Genomic DNA, 16,412 nt, shown 5'->3' with positions numbered 1-16,412 from the left:
TAGTTTTTAACAGTATCATGATATTTTATGGGCACTATGTATTGTTTTCCCATCATGCCAAATGTATTTTAATTAGAGAATTAGCTGAGGTACAATATCTTTCAAGCATTCCAGTCCATTCCAATCCAGCTCCACAGTCATTTGTGTGTCAGTCTCCAGGCCAACTGCGATTAGATTCGTTTGGTTTGGATCAATTTCTGCTTGGCCCTTGATCCTGCTGGTTTATTGATAGACCCTCTGTCCTTTAAATAACAGTAAAAAGTCAGGCTGGAAAATCACTCAAATAGATTTCCTCCCCTACCCTAAAAGGTCTGTTTCTGTCTTTATATTTGTGCAACCTGGATATGTGCTCGCTGGGCGATTTGGGAGAAGAGCTTGGAAGCTAAAAATGGCCTTTTTAGAGATGCCTATAATCATGATTTGTTGTCATGAGTGAGAGCCTGTACAAAACCCGGAACAGATTGTGTTCAGCCCCTCCATTAAGAGCCCCAAATAAAACTGAACTCCAACACTATTTATATCATGTACCTTGAATTTTGAATTCAACAAAGTCAGTTTATAAGTTATTTATAGTACAGTTAATTTAAAACACCCAGCAACAAAATGGAGCTCTTTTTTTAGTTTACACTAATATAATGAATGCCAAGTTTTTTTTGTACAGTACTATACAGTAGTTTTAAAACAATCACAGCCAGTTGGAATGCTTTGCTGTAGTTTATATTCACCAACAGTGGACAGCTCATACACTGTAGCTTGCTGTTCCCCTACAGGAAAAAAAAAATCCTTTCACCAGTGAAACGCCCAGGTAATATTTGTACAACTTAGCCAAACAGGTTAACCTGTCCTGATTCTGGGCCCACCACAACAAATAATTATGAAGCCCTTCGTATCCAGTGGAATAATTCCTATTGCAGTCCTTCGATTGAGTAGTAATTCTGTGGATCAAAAGAAAAAAAAAAAGTTTGAAAATCCTGTTCTAACCTAACTCTTTGCCCTTTGCTGGTTCTCCCTCACTTACCAAAGCTGAACATTCAAAAAATAAAGCAAATTAAATCAAATACGTTGACTAATGGCAGCAGGGTGCCTGACTGGTTAGCACATGCACCTCACAGTTCAAATCCAGGCTCGAGTTTGCATCTTTTTTGTGGGTACTTCGGTTTCCTCTCACATCCCCAAAGCATTCATGGTAGGTTAATTGAACACTATCAATTGTCAGTAGGTGTGAATATGAGTTAACGGTTGGTTGCTTTTATGTGCCATACGATTGGCTGGTGGGCAGTTCAGGGTGTACCCAGACTCTCACCTGAAGATAGCTGGGATAGTGTTCAGCATGTCCGCAACTGTAATGAGGATAAGAGGTACGGAAAAAGAATAAATTAAAGTTGAATGATTCAACTCAGCGCTGTCTTTTTGTTGCAAGCCTTCTGGCTCCTCCTAAAGCCAAAAACATATTAATAGCGATGAGTAAATTTCCAAACGGCGAACTGACAAGTCTGTACTAACACTAGTAGCTACATTATGAACATGCGTGTTCACAATTAGTACAGTTGTAAGCTAAGTATACATTCGCATAACCACTCCTAATGTTCAATGCCATTGAAGTTATGTTACCTTAACATACCTTGAATTTAAACAATGTCAACAGACAAACCATAACACTATGACTTTAGACAAATGTCCTTCCTTTACAAGGACATAACTCATGCCTCATACATACGAAGGTCCTACAACTGCAAAGCTGCCAAAAAAGAAAAAAAAAAAAACTTGATACTGTGTATGCGTGTGTGTATCAGCCAATGCTTCTGGCTCTGGAACATCAAGAGCTATGTGTTAGACTGGAGCTACTCCTCGGGATTAACCTAAGGAGAAAGTAATCCTCCTTCTCCTCTATATCCATGCATGTGTGTGTGTGTGTGTGTGTGTGTGTGTGTGTGTTGTGTGTGTGTGTGTGTGTGTGTGTGTGTTTGTGTGTGTGTCTATGGGTGCGTGTGTTTTCACCTATAGCTGTTGGCGCCAAGGTTATATCTCCATGACCTTAATGCACTGCACCAAAAATGCCCCAGGGACATACATGTTTAGTCCATGTCAATCACTTTGATATTTAGAATTTGTGAGCCACCGTGTGTGCATGAGTGTATGTGTGCGTGCGTGCACAAGAAAGAGGGAGAGGTAGAGATGGAGAGAGTGAGAGAAAGAGGGAGAGAGGGATGTACTGAGGGGTTTTGTGTAATCGCGCTGAGCGTTGAAGCGTGTCGAGAGAAAGGACATGTCCTCGGCTCTGATCACATAGTCTTCTGCGGCTACAATAGAGGCGGCACGATGGAGAGACAGAGGGTGTTTGGGAAGAAAGGCTGAGAAAAACATTGGATGAATGGATGATGAAGAAAGGATGACAGCCCCCACCCAAAAAAAGTCAAGAATAGAGGGAGTTAAGAAAAGAGCGAGGGCTAGGGATTGAAAGGTGTTAGGGGGGTGAGAGAGAAAGATGGATGGGGTGAGGACAGAGAAGGATTGATCTGGAGAGAGGGAGAACTAAAGAGAGATACGAAAAGGGCACTAAAGCAATGAGGGAAAATAGACTGACAGAGACAGAGCACAAGACAAAGAAATGCAGGCAAAGATGAAAGGGAGAAGGAGGATGGACGCAGAAAGCTCGAAGGAGTGGTTTGCTTCCCCTCGACTTCAATACTGTATTCCCCATTTTTGTCATACTTCTTAATGCAGCTCTTTCTTGCTTGAAGCTCACTGGCGCCTACGCTGGCTGCCTAATTGTGCTGGAATCACTGTGCAAAAAACAAACAAGCAAAAAAAAAAAACCAACTTCCTTTCTAGACACTAATCTGCTAGCTATTTGTTTACTAAACACCAAAGCGAGGGTAAACATACACGCCAAAGTGTGTCCTCTGAGAATAATTGACAGTGATTTGTTGTTGGTGGTTATTTACATGGCAGTGAGCTATAGTCTATTATATTTTACTTTGTCAAAAGTATTCAGTCATGACATTTTTTTTCTGTCAGGGTAATTGGATGCAGGGTATTTGCATACATTACTTTACAGATACATAGTGGTGTTACTGCAAGCAAATTTTTGTGTGCACAAAAAAAACAACCCTCAAAGTAATCTTTTAGCCATCCTATTACCTCTCACATTCTCTCATTTTGAAAACAAAAAAGCACAAGTTAACATTTCACAGTGGCAAAGAGCAGGATGCTCAGCTGTTTTATGACTATTTAACAAAACAAAACATATGAACGGTTTTGTTCAACAGTGTACTGCCACTATTCACGGGCCATAGGAAACGGGCCTGACCGCATATTGATACGCCGCTAAAAGTGACTGCAATTGCCTATCTCAGTAGTTAAAATCACAAATGTACAACTAACTATGATCACTTTAATAGCATTTGATACATCCATCCACACATTTCATCCTCACATCCATCCAAAGAGCAGTTGTGGCCGAAATGTTTGTTTTATCCATTTAATATTTTTCAATATGAAATGTTTTGCTTATAAATAGACGCAAGATATAAAGTCCCATGAATTTCACATTATTTCAAGGAACAATAGAATCGGGATGTGTATCATTTTGGGGATGTAAAATTATCCGTGGATGGGTATAAAATGTTATGTTTTTGTACTGGCAATGGTGTGAATTTGGAAATATTTGTATTGCACCTAGCTGTTAATAAGAGCGCTTTTGTAATTTCTGAAAATAACATTTCAAACTATCTCTCCATCCATTTTCTGAGCTGCTTATCCTCACAATGGTCAGCTGTCATCGGGCAGGAGGCAGGGTACACCCTGGACTGGTTGCCAGGCAATCACAGGGCACTCGGAGACAGACAACAGTCGCACTCATAATCACACCTATGGGGAATTTAAAGTCTCCAATTAACGCACATTTTTGGGATGTGGGGAGAAACCGGAATGCCCCAAGAAAACCCAAACAGGCACAGGGAGAACACGCAAACTCCACACAGGCGGGCCGGGATTTGAACCCCAGTTCTCAGAACTGTGAGGCCAATGCTCTACAGCTGTTCCACTGTTCCGCCCATTTCAAACTATAGAAATACAATTCATAATAGCCAGTTCGAGTGAGCTGAATAGCTGAATACCAATGTGGACGTTTAAAGGTAATATTTTAAAATAACAGTGAAGGTACATCTTTAAATTGATATGAATGTCTACTGGTAAAGCCAATTTTACTGATATATTTTTTCCTCTAAAGGTCATGATTCACCATTCTAATAGATATTCAATAACAAGAATGCATGTTCAAGCATGCCCCCCATACTGATTTCCTTCAGGCTGCATGGTCCAAAAAGGTCAATTCACCAGCCACCACACTCCATTACCAGAAAAAATGACACATTCAGCATCCCGATTTAGTTAAGGTTGAAGAAAAGCATGAAAAAAGTGAAAAAAAGAGAAGAATGAGTATAGTATTAAATGTAACCTCAATCATTGTATTCTACTTTTTAAACTGAATTATCGTAAAACTACACCAAAGTATCTTGCCGTCAAATGAATTCAAGCATCATTTAAAAGATTTTTTTCCCCTTTATTCCGCTTACCCTCCCTCCCACTTCTCCCGCTTGGCATTTGTCCTGTATCAGTGTCAAGTTCCTGGGACGATGCACTCTCACTTGAACACTAGTAGTGTTAGCCTAAAGCCCTGGTTACTAATGAGATGTTCAGGAAGAAGGACACATCACAGAGAACATATAAAGAGGAGAGAAAAGACAAGGATTTGTTTCGAATGGGAGTGACTCAGCTTTATTACTCTCCCTCCTTCTGTGTTGGCCGCTGCTCTGCCACCATTACTGCAATTTCTCGAGTATAATGCGTCTGAGGTATAATGCGCATCCCCAAATTTGACATAAAAAATCAGGAAAACGCTTCTACCAATCTATTTGACGTTTGGAAAATATTTTGGGAAAAAAATTGTGCATTATTTTCGAGAAATTACGGTACATTCCCACACCTCTTCTTCTTCTTTTCCTTTCGGCTTGTCCCGTTAGGGGTCGCCACAGCGTGTCATCTTTTGTCATCTTAGCCTATCTTCTGCATCTTCCTCTCTCACCCCAACTGCCCTCATGTCTTCCCTCACCACATCCATAAACCTTCTCTTTGGTCTTCCTCTCACCCTTTTGCCTGGCAGCTCTGAGGGTCTGAACATGTCCAAACCATCGAAGTGTGCTCTCTCAAATCTTGTCTCCAAAACATCCAACTTTGGCTGTCCCTCTAATGAGCTCATTTCTAATCCTATCCAACCTGGTCACTCCGAGCGAGAACCTCAACATCTTCATTTCTGCCACCTCCAGTTCTGCTTCCTGTTGTTTCTTCAGTGCCACCGTCTCTAATCCGTACATCATGGCTAGGGTTAGGGTTAGGGTTAGCCTAACCCTAACCCTAACCCTAACCCTATCTTCATTCCTGTCCTTTCCAGTGCATGTCTCCATCTTTCTAATTGTTCCTCTGCATGCTCCCTGCTTTCACTGCATATAACAATATCATCTGCGAACATCATGGTCCAAGGGGATTCCAGTCTAACCTCATCTGTCAGCCTATCCATGACCACTGCAAACAGGAAGGGGCTCAGAGCTGATCCCTGATGCAGTCCCACCTTCAACTTAAATTCCTCTGTCACACCTAAGGCACACCTCACCATTGTTATGCTGCCATCATACATGTCCTGTACTATTTTAACATACTTCTCTGCCACACCAGACTTACGCATGCAGTACCACAGTTCCTCTCTTGGTACTCTGTCGTAGGCTTTCTCCAGATCCACAAAGACACAATGTAGCTCCTTCTGACCTTCTCTGTACTTTTTCACTAGCATCCTCAAGGCAAATAATGCATCTGTGGTACTCTTTCTAGGCATGAAACCATACTGTTGCTCGCAGATACTTACTTCTGTCCTGAGTCTAGCCTCCACTACTCTTTCCCATAACTTCATTGTGTGGCTCATCAACTTTATTCGTCTATAGTTCCCACAGCTCTGAACATCCCCTTTGTTCTTAAAAATGGGAACTTGAACACTTTTCCTCTATTCTTGAGGCATCTTTTCGCCCGCTAGTATTCTGTTGAATAAGTTGGTCAAAAACTCCACAGCCATCTCTCCAAATTGCTTCCATACCTCTACCGGTATGTCATCAGGACCAACTGCCTTTCCATTTTTCATCCTTTGTAGTGCCTTTCTGACTTCCCCCTTAGTAATCATTTCCACTTCCTGGTCCTTCACTCTTGCCTCTTCAACTCTTCCTTCTCTCTCATTTTCTTCATTCATCAACTTCTCAAAGTATTCTTTCCATCTATTTAGCGCACTACTGGCACCAGTCAACACATTTCCATCTCTATCCTTAATCACCCTTACCTGCTGCACATCCTTCCCATCTCTATCCCTCTGTCTGGCCAACCTGTAGAGATCCTTTTCTCCTTTTTTCGTGTCCAACCTGGTGTACATGTCTTCATATGCCTCTTGTTTAGCCTTTGCCACCTCTACCTTTGCCCTACGTCGCATCTCGATGTACTCCTTTTGCCTCTCCTCAGTCCTCTCAGTATCCCACTTCTTCTTCGCTAATCTCTTTCCTTGTATGACTCCTTGTATTTTGGGGTTCCACCACCAAGTCTCCTTCTCCCCTTTCCTACCAAAAGACACACCAAGTACTCTCCTGCCTGTCTCTCTGATTACCTTAGCTGTCGTTGTCCAGTCTTCCGGGAGCTTCTGTTGTCCATCGCGAGCCTGTCTTACCTCTTTCCGAAAGGCCGCACAACATTCTTCCTTTCTCAGCTTCCACCACATGGTTCTCTGCTCTACCTTTGTCTTCTTAATCTTCCTACCCACTACCAGAGTCATCCTTCACACTACCATCCTATGCTGTCGAGCTACACTCTCCCCTACCACTACTTTACAGTCAGTAACCTCCTTCAGATTACATCGTCTGCACAAAATATAATCTACCTGCGTGGTTCTACCTCCGATCTTGTAGGTCACTATATGTTCCTCCCTCTTCTGGAAATAAGTGTTCACTACAGCCTTCTCCATCCTTTTTGCAAAGTCCACCACCATCTGTGCCTCAAAGTTCCTTTGCTGGATGCCGTACTTACCCATCACTTCTTCATCGCCCCTGTTTCCTTTACCAATATGTCCATTACAATCTGCACCCATCACAATTCTCTCGCTGTCTGGGATGCTCAGAACTACTTCATCTAGTTCCTTCCAGAATTTCTCTTTCAACTCTAGGTCACATCCTGCCTGTGGGGCATAGCCGCTAACCCCATTATACATAACACCCACAATTTCAAATTTTAGTCTCATTACTCGATCTGATACTCTTTTCACCTCCAAGACATTCTTAGCCAGCTCTTCCTATAAAATAACCTCTACTCCATTTCTCTTCCCATCAACTCCATGGTAGAATAATTTAAACCCTGCTCCCAAACTTCTCGCCTTACTACCTTTCCACCTGCTCTCTTGGATGCACAGAATATCGACCTTTCTCCTAATCATCATGTCAACCAACTCCTGAGCTTTTCCTGTCATAGTCCCAATATTCAAAGTCCCTACACTCAGTTGTAGGCTTTGTGCATTCCTCTTTTTCTTCTGACGATAGATCCGGTTTCCTCCTCTTCTTTGTCTTCGACCCACAGTAGCTGAATTTCCACCGACGCCCTGCAGGTTAGCCTAATGCCCTTCCTGACGCAACCCTCTGCATTTATCCGGGCTTGGGACCGGCCTACAGATTGCACTGGTTTGTGCCCTCATAGGGCTGCATTCCCACACCTCTTCTCTTTTTCTTAAACTGCAGCTCACTCCAGTATCAAAAGCGTGGAAGCCGGTTTCTCATCAATTGCCATTTCATTGTATTGAGTCTTGTATCGGCGCAATGGGAGAGACAACACAACATGTAATGCGCGGAACAGACCACAAGACAAATCTGCTCTTTCATCATTGCAGTTTGTCTGACTATTGCAATAAAATTGTGTATTCAGACACCACTTCATCCCGTTTTTTTTTTGTTTTTTTTTTACGATCATTGGGGTTTATCTTGTCAACTCATATGCAACCGAATACACTGTGTTACTGTGGGGATAACAATTTGAGTGGATAGTGGCAATTGTATTACAAGAAGAAAATTGGGGGCCGGGGGTGTTGGTGGTCACCGGTGCTCAGGACAGGAGAGGACAACAAAGAAGAATGTCACAAAAAGATACCTTAATTGCTGTATATACTTGCTGCCATCTAATAGAAGACCATTGATTTATTCTGTCTGCCGCTATGTCTCACTAGCGTAAATAGATGAACAAACATACATTATTTTTTTTAAACTGTTATTTTGAACAATTACTAAGTACCCAAGTATACAGAGTTAATGAACAGGTCATTTAAATGCACTGATCGCTCCATCTTGTGATTGGAATGGTAATCTGGCATAATTTTTTTAACCCATTCATGCGCAGGGTGCCAATTTTTTGCCTTATTGAGATAAAGGTCTCCTAACAGGCCACAATCAAGGAAGTAACACTTCTTTTTCGTCTATGGTTAAGTTATGATAGCTTTACTAATTTATAATCTCGTCCCAAAAATGGGGCACTGCCCGCGAGAGAGTACTTGGGTTTTCTTAGTAGATCATCCCAAAAACCAGAATCAGATTAAAACACTTAAATATTTTCATGTACTGAAAAATATATACGGATATAATGCATGAAAATCGTGGTGTCCCAAAAATGGGACGCTGCCCACGAATGGATTTTAAACTTGCTGATTGGTCATGGGCCCCAAAAACCCTGATCGTGTAAAGTCTATTTTCTATGACTGCTGGTCATCATTAAGATTGCGGGTGAGATGGAGCCTATCCCATCAGATTTTGGGACTATGAACTGGCCACCGGACAATCGCAGTACACATATAGAGAAAACAACTATTTACAGTAATATTAAATCCTTCCCAGAATGTCAGATAAAGCCAAAATACCCAGAGACAACAATCCACACGAGCATGGGGAAAAGATGAAAAGTACACACAGGGAAAGTCTGGGCTCAGATTTGAAAACTGCCGCATCAAAACTGGAAGCCAGACACACTAACCACTACTTCACTGTGTTGCCAAAATCCTTGTATTTATTTTTATGAGGTACAAGTATTTGTGGGTTGAATGTTTTGCTCTGAGGTTTTATTTGATTTTAGGTGAAATCTCATCACTGGCCTTTTGCCTGCTGCCGATTCCCCACCTATAATTGTACTTCGGGGTTTTTCACATTTTAACATTAATAAGGTACATGGCACCAGTAGAACTAATTCATATTTGCCCTCGTTGTGTATTGCATCGTCTTTGTTCCTGCTTGTCTTATATGAGCCATTGAATACACAGTAATTAATCATTGTTGTGATGTGTTAAGCAGGTTTGTATGAGTTAAATGGGAAGATAAGTCAAGTGTATGCCACTTCTCAAGTGAACTCTAAGAAGCAAAGTACTCTTAAGGCCATAGTTAAAAGACGTTCGTAGAATTACACTCACTGCTCACGTGATTAGATACACCTATAAAAGTTTATTGTTGTCATGGTTGTCGTTTGCATTGGTTTAGAGCTGCAGTGCTGCTATTGTACATTGCAACATGGTTGGAAAAACAAATGTCTGTATGTTTTACACAACTACAGATTATGTACAGACATAACGATAAACATTTTGTTTGGAATGCAACCACATTGTGTCCTGCACAATACCTGCTGTATCATATATTAAGAAAACTGTAAATACACACAAAAACCTCTAATGATGGTCATCCACACTTCATAACCCAATTTAGTTTCCAGATGTGTTATCTTCTTAAGACATGTAAAGTCCTCCATGAGTAGATCCCTCACTCCTACCCATAAGTAAGTAATGTATAAATACATCAGTTTGCATGTTTACAAACAGCTTTGCTCTGATTGGTCCTTGGCGATATCACAGCGTCTTTTGCCGGCCAAGCAATCATAGCGACAATGCGTCAACGTCAGAGTGGGGGATATTTTGATATTATGGTCATTCTCCACTCTGATTCACTCGAAGATAAACCGTTCATCACTCTCACACAATTTGGCGACAGTGTCTGAAAGCTTTGCTATTTCATCCGCGGTTAGTTTAATTTATAAATACTTTAATTTAAATCATTGTGGTAAAATACATTATGGACTGTATTTATATGGCTTTCTGGCAGCTGAGCCTTGCTCGCTTCATGCCGTTCACTTGAGTGGGTGGGTACTTGAATAATTAGGTAACTATCCACATCACAATCACACAAACATCTAATCTAGTCATTTTGCAAGGCTTATCTCTTTCATTACCTTTTGCATTCAATCGACACACTACATAGACATCAAACTTAAAGTTATCATCATAACATATCTAACATCTCATCTAACATATCATATCGCAGACTCGTTTGTATTATTCATAAAACAGTTTAAAAAAAATTTTATGGCATGTGACTGAATATTTTCAAAATATTTGTACAAATAAAGGCCTCCTTTTATAAGATATCAAATACTAAACTCGGTGCAAAGGTGAAAAGATATATTCAACCGTTACTTCCCTGTCAGTGTTAATGTTTTTTTTTTTTTGTAATGATAGAAATTTGGAGACAGCACCAATCCCATTACATTGTACAAGTATTCCTACGATTGTGGCTAGAGAATTGTTTCTGTACACATTTGTGTTAGCACCCTCTTACGTCTCCCATATGTGCTGTGCAATTTTCAAAGGTTAATACTCCTTTAAGAGAGCCTCATTGGGCTCTATTAAAGTCCCAGTCAATCGTGACCCTTTCATTGAGCCCACATTTTGGTGATTTATCACATAGTCTTTGAAGTGCACATCTATGGGTGCATTTGCATGCATGCACAAATGTGTTTTTGTGTACCTTGCTTCTAATGACAGATGAGATAGATCAGCCTCCCCACTTCACACATGCACAAACTAACACACACGTGCACACCTTTTCTCTTAGTGTTTTTACAGGCAGAGAAAAAGGCCCCAGACTCACATTAACACTTTGATATATCATCGCTCCTTTGCTCCCACCCAGGAGCAAGGCAAGGTGACAGCTCCAATGCCCCTGCAGAATGCTTACATCACCAAGCAATTCCCCATTCAATTCCCATCTCTTGCTAAAACACAAAAAGCCTGGTGTTTTTACATCTTGTTTTATGTTTTTTTTTTCTGTCCTTATTGTTCACCGAGCAGATGTCTCATTATTTGAACAAATAAAAGTTTATCCAGTTGTTCTCCTGCTACAAGTCAAGAAGGAAACAGTCCCTAGTGTTAAAATGGGATTTAGCACCTATTTAAGAATGTTCCTGAAAGAGGGGTGTCTTTAAATGTGAGTAAAATTCTTAGCAGTGTTTTAAATGATTTCTGCACAATATTTTTCATTCTTTGTCTCTCTCCTTCCTCCAATCCCTGCGGTAAACATTGGTCCTTGTTGGAAATCCCGGGCATGTGGCCAATATTTATCAATCCATATGGAGACATGTCTGTTTGTTTCTATCCTTTCCTCTCTTCTCTCCTCTTTCCATTTCATCAACTCTCCACCTAGATTTTTCCCACCGTCTCCATGACCATGTCCTAAGTTATGTCCTTTGTCCCTACTTTCCTGCCATAGCTCCTTCTTCCCCTGGTGTCGACTCCACCCCTTTGCAGCGAACAGGAAGTCACGGCACGGGAACAGGAAACTACAGCCGTGGCGGGACCAACAACTATGCCACAGTGGGACCAGGCTACACCACAAGCGGGGGAGGCGGCGACATGTACGGCTCGGACCCCTATGTAGCAGACCCTTACCGCACTTTGCAGTACTGCCCCTCAGTGGTGGAATCACCTTACAGCAAGTCTGGGCCCGCCTTGCCACCGGAGGGCACCCTGCAGCGTTCACCGTCCATTGACTCAATTCAAAAGGACCCCAGGTAAGATAATGTATCAAAACTAAATATGCTACATAACACAGTATGTTCATTTATATTACATTGACCATCACATTCAAATACACATTTCTGTAAACAGAGAAAAATATATATTTCTCTCTGGGTTTTGGCCAATACACCTCAGGGAAATATCCTAGAATCGAAAGTGTAGTCAACCAGTGTGGTCATTTTGTTGTAATAAACCAAGTGTCAATGTTTATGATTGTACATTTTTTAGATGATGAGTACATACATACCTACAGTACATGAACATTTTCACAAAAACATGATTGGTATGAACGATCGGGTGACAAATATTGCCTTTGAACTGTTTGAACTGTTGATTGAATACATGGCGGTACGGTGGATCAGCAGGTATAGTGTTGGCCTCACAGTTCTGAGGTCCCGGGTTCGATCCTGGCCCTGCCTGTGTGGAATGTGCATGTTCTCCCCGTGTCTGCATGGGTGTTCTCCGGGCACTCCGGTTTCCTCCCACATTCCAAAAACATGCAACATTAATTGGACATTCTAAATTGCCCATAGGTGTGATTGAGACTGCGGATGTTTGTCTCGATGTGCTTTGCGATTGGCTGGCAACCATTTCAGGGTGTACCCTGCCTCCTGCTTGTTGACAGCTGGGAGAGGCTCCAGCACTCTCTGCGACTCTCGTGAGGATAAGCGGCAAAGAAAATGGATGATGGATGGATGGATAATTGAATACAATACTTTCCAACAATGTGAGGATTTGCGGAAACATTTTGTTTTACCTTTTTTTTCATTTGTTCTGAGTTTCAGTAAATTTTATTCCATCCATTGTAATTCAGAAGTAAATGTTGTTAACACATTTTGGTTCCATGTCATTCTCATGCAAGTTTACCTGTTCTACATAAAAAAAAGTCTTCACGTTCTTCACTTGTGCTTTTTGTCAAGCCATTATAATCCCTCAGTCTGTAAAGATAATTGAATTGTAACTACAGTATGTGCTAAATTTCTCTTTGCCACAAGGTTAAATGGCCGCCTACTTCAACTCCATCTTTCTTTTACAATAATTGGATCTAGTTGATCTTGCAGGAAGTGCAAAATGAGTTAGCAGCTATTTAGAGAAAAGGACTGCCTTGAATTCAAGCAGAGGTTATTCTTGTGGGTGCACCACTATGTGTACAAGGATTCAATGTATTTTCCCCATTGTATATTTATGTATGTTGAAGCCTAAGGCGAGGATGTCTTTTATGCAGCTGATATTAACATAGTTAGGGGTCCATTACAACTGCAGAGGAGTGAGCAGAAGTGAGGACACAGAAAACTCACATTGCCCTAATGGATGTTGGTAGGAAAGGAATGTGGTAAATTAAGTGATTAAGGGGAGAAAGGATAAAAGAAATGAGTAATTTGTGAGGCTGAAGTTGGAAGATGACGTGTTAGCAACGCAAAGTGTGAGAAGAGTGGGGAGGAGGGGATAAAGAAGCACAATGAAAAGAATGGAGTGGCAATTCTTGGAAGGAGGGGGATTTGGTAAAAAGGAAAGTGGATCAAAGTGCATACAATCGTTTAGAGTACTGGTTTTATAATTTAGATTAGTGGAAGCTTGAATTGTTTGTTCTGTGTGATTTTCTTAAAGCGCTAGAAGCGCTAAGAAGTAAAGGCAGGCAATAAAGGAAAACAAATATGGGGTGGTTGCTAAGGAAAGATAAAACAAAAGGGTTTGATTAAGAAGATGGAAGGAAGAAGAAACAAGTAGTGAGGAATTGTGGGTGAAGTGTGTGAGTAAGAACAAGAGGGAGAGGAACATTAGCTGAGGGAGACTGGGAATTAGGGACCACTGAGGTGGGGGAGGTGGATGACGATGGTTATTGTTACAAAGATTAGAAGCTCAGGAGGAGCACAGGTGTGTTCCAAACATAACGAAGGGGGGAGTTTGGCCAGGAGAGATGAGGATTGATGGGAAGGCAAATGGAAGACGTTGCAACAGCGATCAAAAACAAGACTGCAGTATGTTTTTTCCCCCACCCCCATGTGTTTGCTTTACTTGAAAGAGCTTATCAAAGAGCCAATAAGCCTGCAGCATGCTACCGGGAGAACATAAGACTTTCCATTGATGTTTTTATTAGGTAACATTTTTTTAAGGGGAAGACAATAGCATACAATATAAACCTACCAGCAGCAAATTTGGGGGGCTCCTGGGTCCGACCGCCCCTCTGGCCTGGGGTGAATTGGGTATTACGAGTAATATGGTAATGCTCGATTTTGTTTGGGTTTTAATACATTACAACATCTAAAGTCAATCCATTAAGCCGTAACTCTTTTTTTTAATGGATTGATGCCAGATATTTTAATACAGTTATCAAATTATTGATTGCTGTGTAATGCATATTTTTAAGAACACCGTCCCTTAAAACACTCACGCCCACTGCACACAAGGCGATTATCGGACAGTGTTTGGGTCTCCTGGACGAGCTTTACTGAGTGGCTGACGGTCGACAACTTGTTCTGTTGCAATTGGAAATCTAAATTACTGATGACCGGCGTAGCAATGTCACAGATCAAAAACGCCATGTCCTATCAAATTTCGGATCAGATTTGAAGAGCGATCCAGAGTTGCATACATTACCTCACCACATCCTATTATGTCATCTGAATTAACTTGTTCACGCCCTGACAACCTCACCTCATCTGAAAATGTATTAAATTATTGATTGAATACATATTGGTTAAGTCCTTGTTGATGGTATGGAGATGACGTGTGATAGTACCTCTCATGCTGAATCACGTGGCTGATGCAGTACAATCCCACTCGAGCATTACTTTGTGTTTCATGTGTCAAAAGGAAAACTGCAGTGGATACATTCTTGCTTTCACTTGTGCTCTACTGTCTGTGTACACAAAAGTGACCAAAGAAGCACTTGTCTAGATTTTCCACCACTGTCTACAGATGGGACACCTGCTCAAGATGGAAATTAAAGCAGCGGCAGGCTGAGTGCAGACTGTGTTTGAATGTGTGAAAGGTTCTTGACCACAGGATTATATGCAAACTGGGGATTCCGCAGCCTCTTAAGTGAAAGAACCGTTCACTGCACTGTTTACTACACCACACATGGGGATTACTATTGTCTCAAGTGCAGGAAGATTTCTTTTCACAAAATGAACATCTGGGACTATTGGCTACCTGCCACATTTTCTGTTCTCCCTTTTATTGCTTTTCATATCATGTTTTCACCACTATTTCTGCACATTTGCAGCTGACATGTTAGGGAGATAATATGCAATAGTAACTATTGACTGTATTGTGTTAACATCTGAGTGGATTTTGTTTCAAGTTGTGAAAAGAAGGTTTATAAATAATCCCTGATTCTTAACTTTTTTTTTTTTTTTAATTGGTTGCGTTGGTTTTCCAGTGTGTTTTGGCTAGCTTTAAGCAGTTTCAGCACCATGAATAGCAACACAACAGAGTGCTTTTTTCCAGGACCTCGGACAGTGTCTTTTAAAATGATGCAGTTAATTATAACGAGTAATGGTTCATATCAAAGCATTTTACAATAATTGCAAATATATTTTTTCAAACAAAAAGTGCTTACTGAACTTCATACTTTTCTTTTTATGTATAATTTATTGCATTAGGGAAGGCATTTCATGATGTATTCTTGGTAATAAGGTTGTGAACTTAAATGGTAAACCTTACCTTGAGTAACTGACTTAAAGATGGTGGCGTGAAAGGAAGATAAATGTCCTGCAGGTCCCATCTAAGGAATCGTATTAGTCTGTGTCCTCCATCAGTTTAGAGACGAGAGCTAGACAAAGCTGTGGCACTGAGCGAGAGGTGTGATGGGAAGATGGGACTATAAATGTATAGGAGTCACAGTTCCTAAGTGAGAAAGAAAAGAAGGGATGCATATAGAGGAGAGGACACACTCTTTTACCTCTCAGCGTAGCCCATGGGTAATTTCCACTCCACATGAGAAATGCATGCTGGGCTATGGCATAACCTCCAGGGGAGGGTAATGATGCTTTGCCAGAACCTTGGCCCCGAGGCACAGCTGTGTGCGCATGAGGGTGCACAAGCGTCCGTGTGTGTGTGTATGTGCAGCTGTGGCCTGGCCATTGCCTTTACCTGTTCTGGGTAAATTGTCCATTGTTGTAATTTTCCTTTTTTGAAGTAGCCATCTATTTGTGTGTGTGTGGGGGGAGGGTGAGTGTGTGTGTGTGTGTGTGTGTGTGTGTGTGTGTGTGTGTTGTGTGTGTGTGTGTGTGTGTGTGTGTGTGTGTGTGTGTGTGTGTGTGTGTGTGTGTGTCACCTTGGGATGAAAATAAATGAGGACATCTCTGCCATCATCTCTTTCTCTCTGGATCAGAGTAGTGGGCATTCTGAATAACTGATCAATTCGTTGAGACTGAACAACTACTTCAAATATAAGCAGATATATTCATTCATCACAGCTTTTGTGGAATTTGCAAATCCAACGTAGCTG

The 16,412-nt window shown here is 41.2% G+C and overlaps 1 protein-coding gene across 4 annotated transcripts in view; it reads left to right on the top strand.

Annotated features, from left to right (window-relative positions):
* The window catches only part of ctnnd2a (catenin (cadherin-associated protein), delta 2a), a 272,667-nt gene that overhangs the window by 158,374 nt on the left and 97,881 nt on the right, over window positions 1-16,412 (top strand). For all 4 annotated transcript variants that reach the window (XR_009792632.1, XM_061804648.1, XM_061804649.1 and 1 more), the window contains exon 13: window positions 11,652-11,952. Coding sequence is in view for 3 of the 4 variants with exons in the window: in XM_061804648.1 (XP_061660632.1) it covers window positions 11,652-11,952 (301 nt within the window). In the remaining variant the exon portion in view is untranslated. The remainder of the gene's footprint in view (window positions 1-11,651; window positions 11,953-16,412) is intronic.

Source organism: Syngnathoides biaculeatus, chromosome 19 (assembly GCF_019802595.1).
Source record: "Syngnathoides biaculeatus isolate LvHL_M chromosome 19, ASM1980259v1, whole genome shotgun sequence".
NCBI lineage: Eukaryota > Metazoa > Chordata > Actinopteri > Syngnathiformes > Syngnathidae > Syngnathoides > Syngnathoides biaculeatus.
The sequence above is the reverse complement of the archived record's forward strand: the minus strand, read 5'-3'. Positions and strand labels throughout refer to the sequence as shown.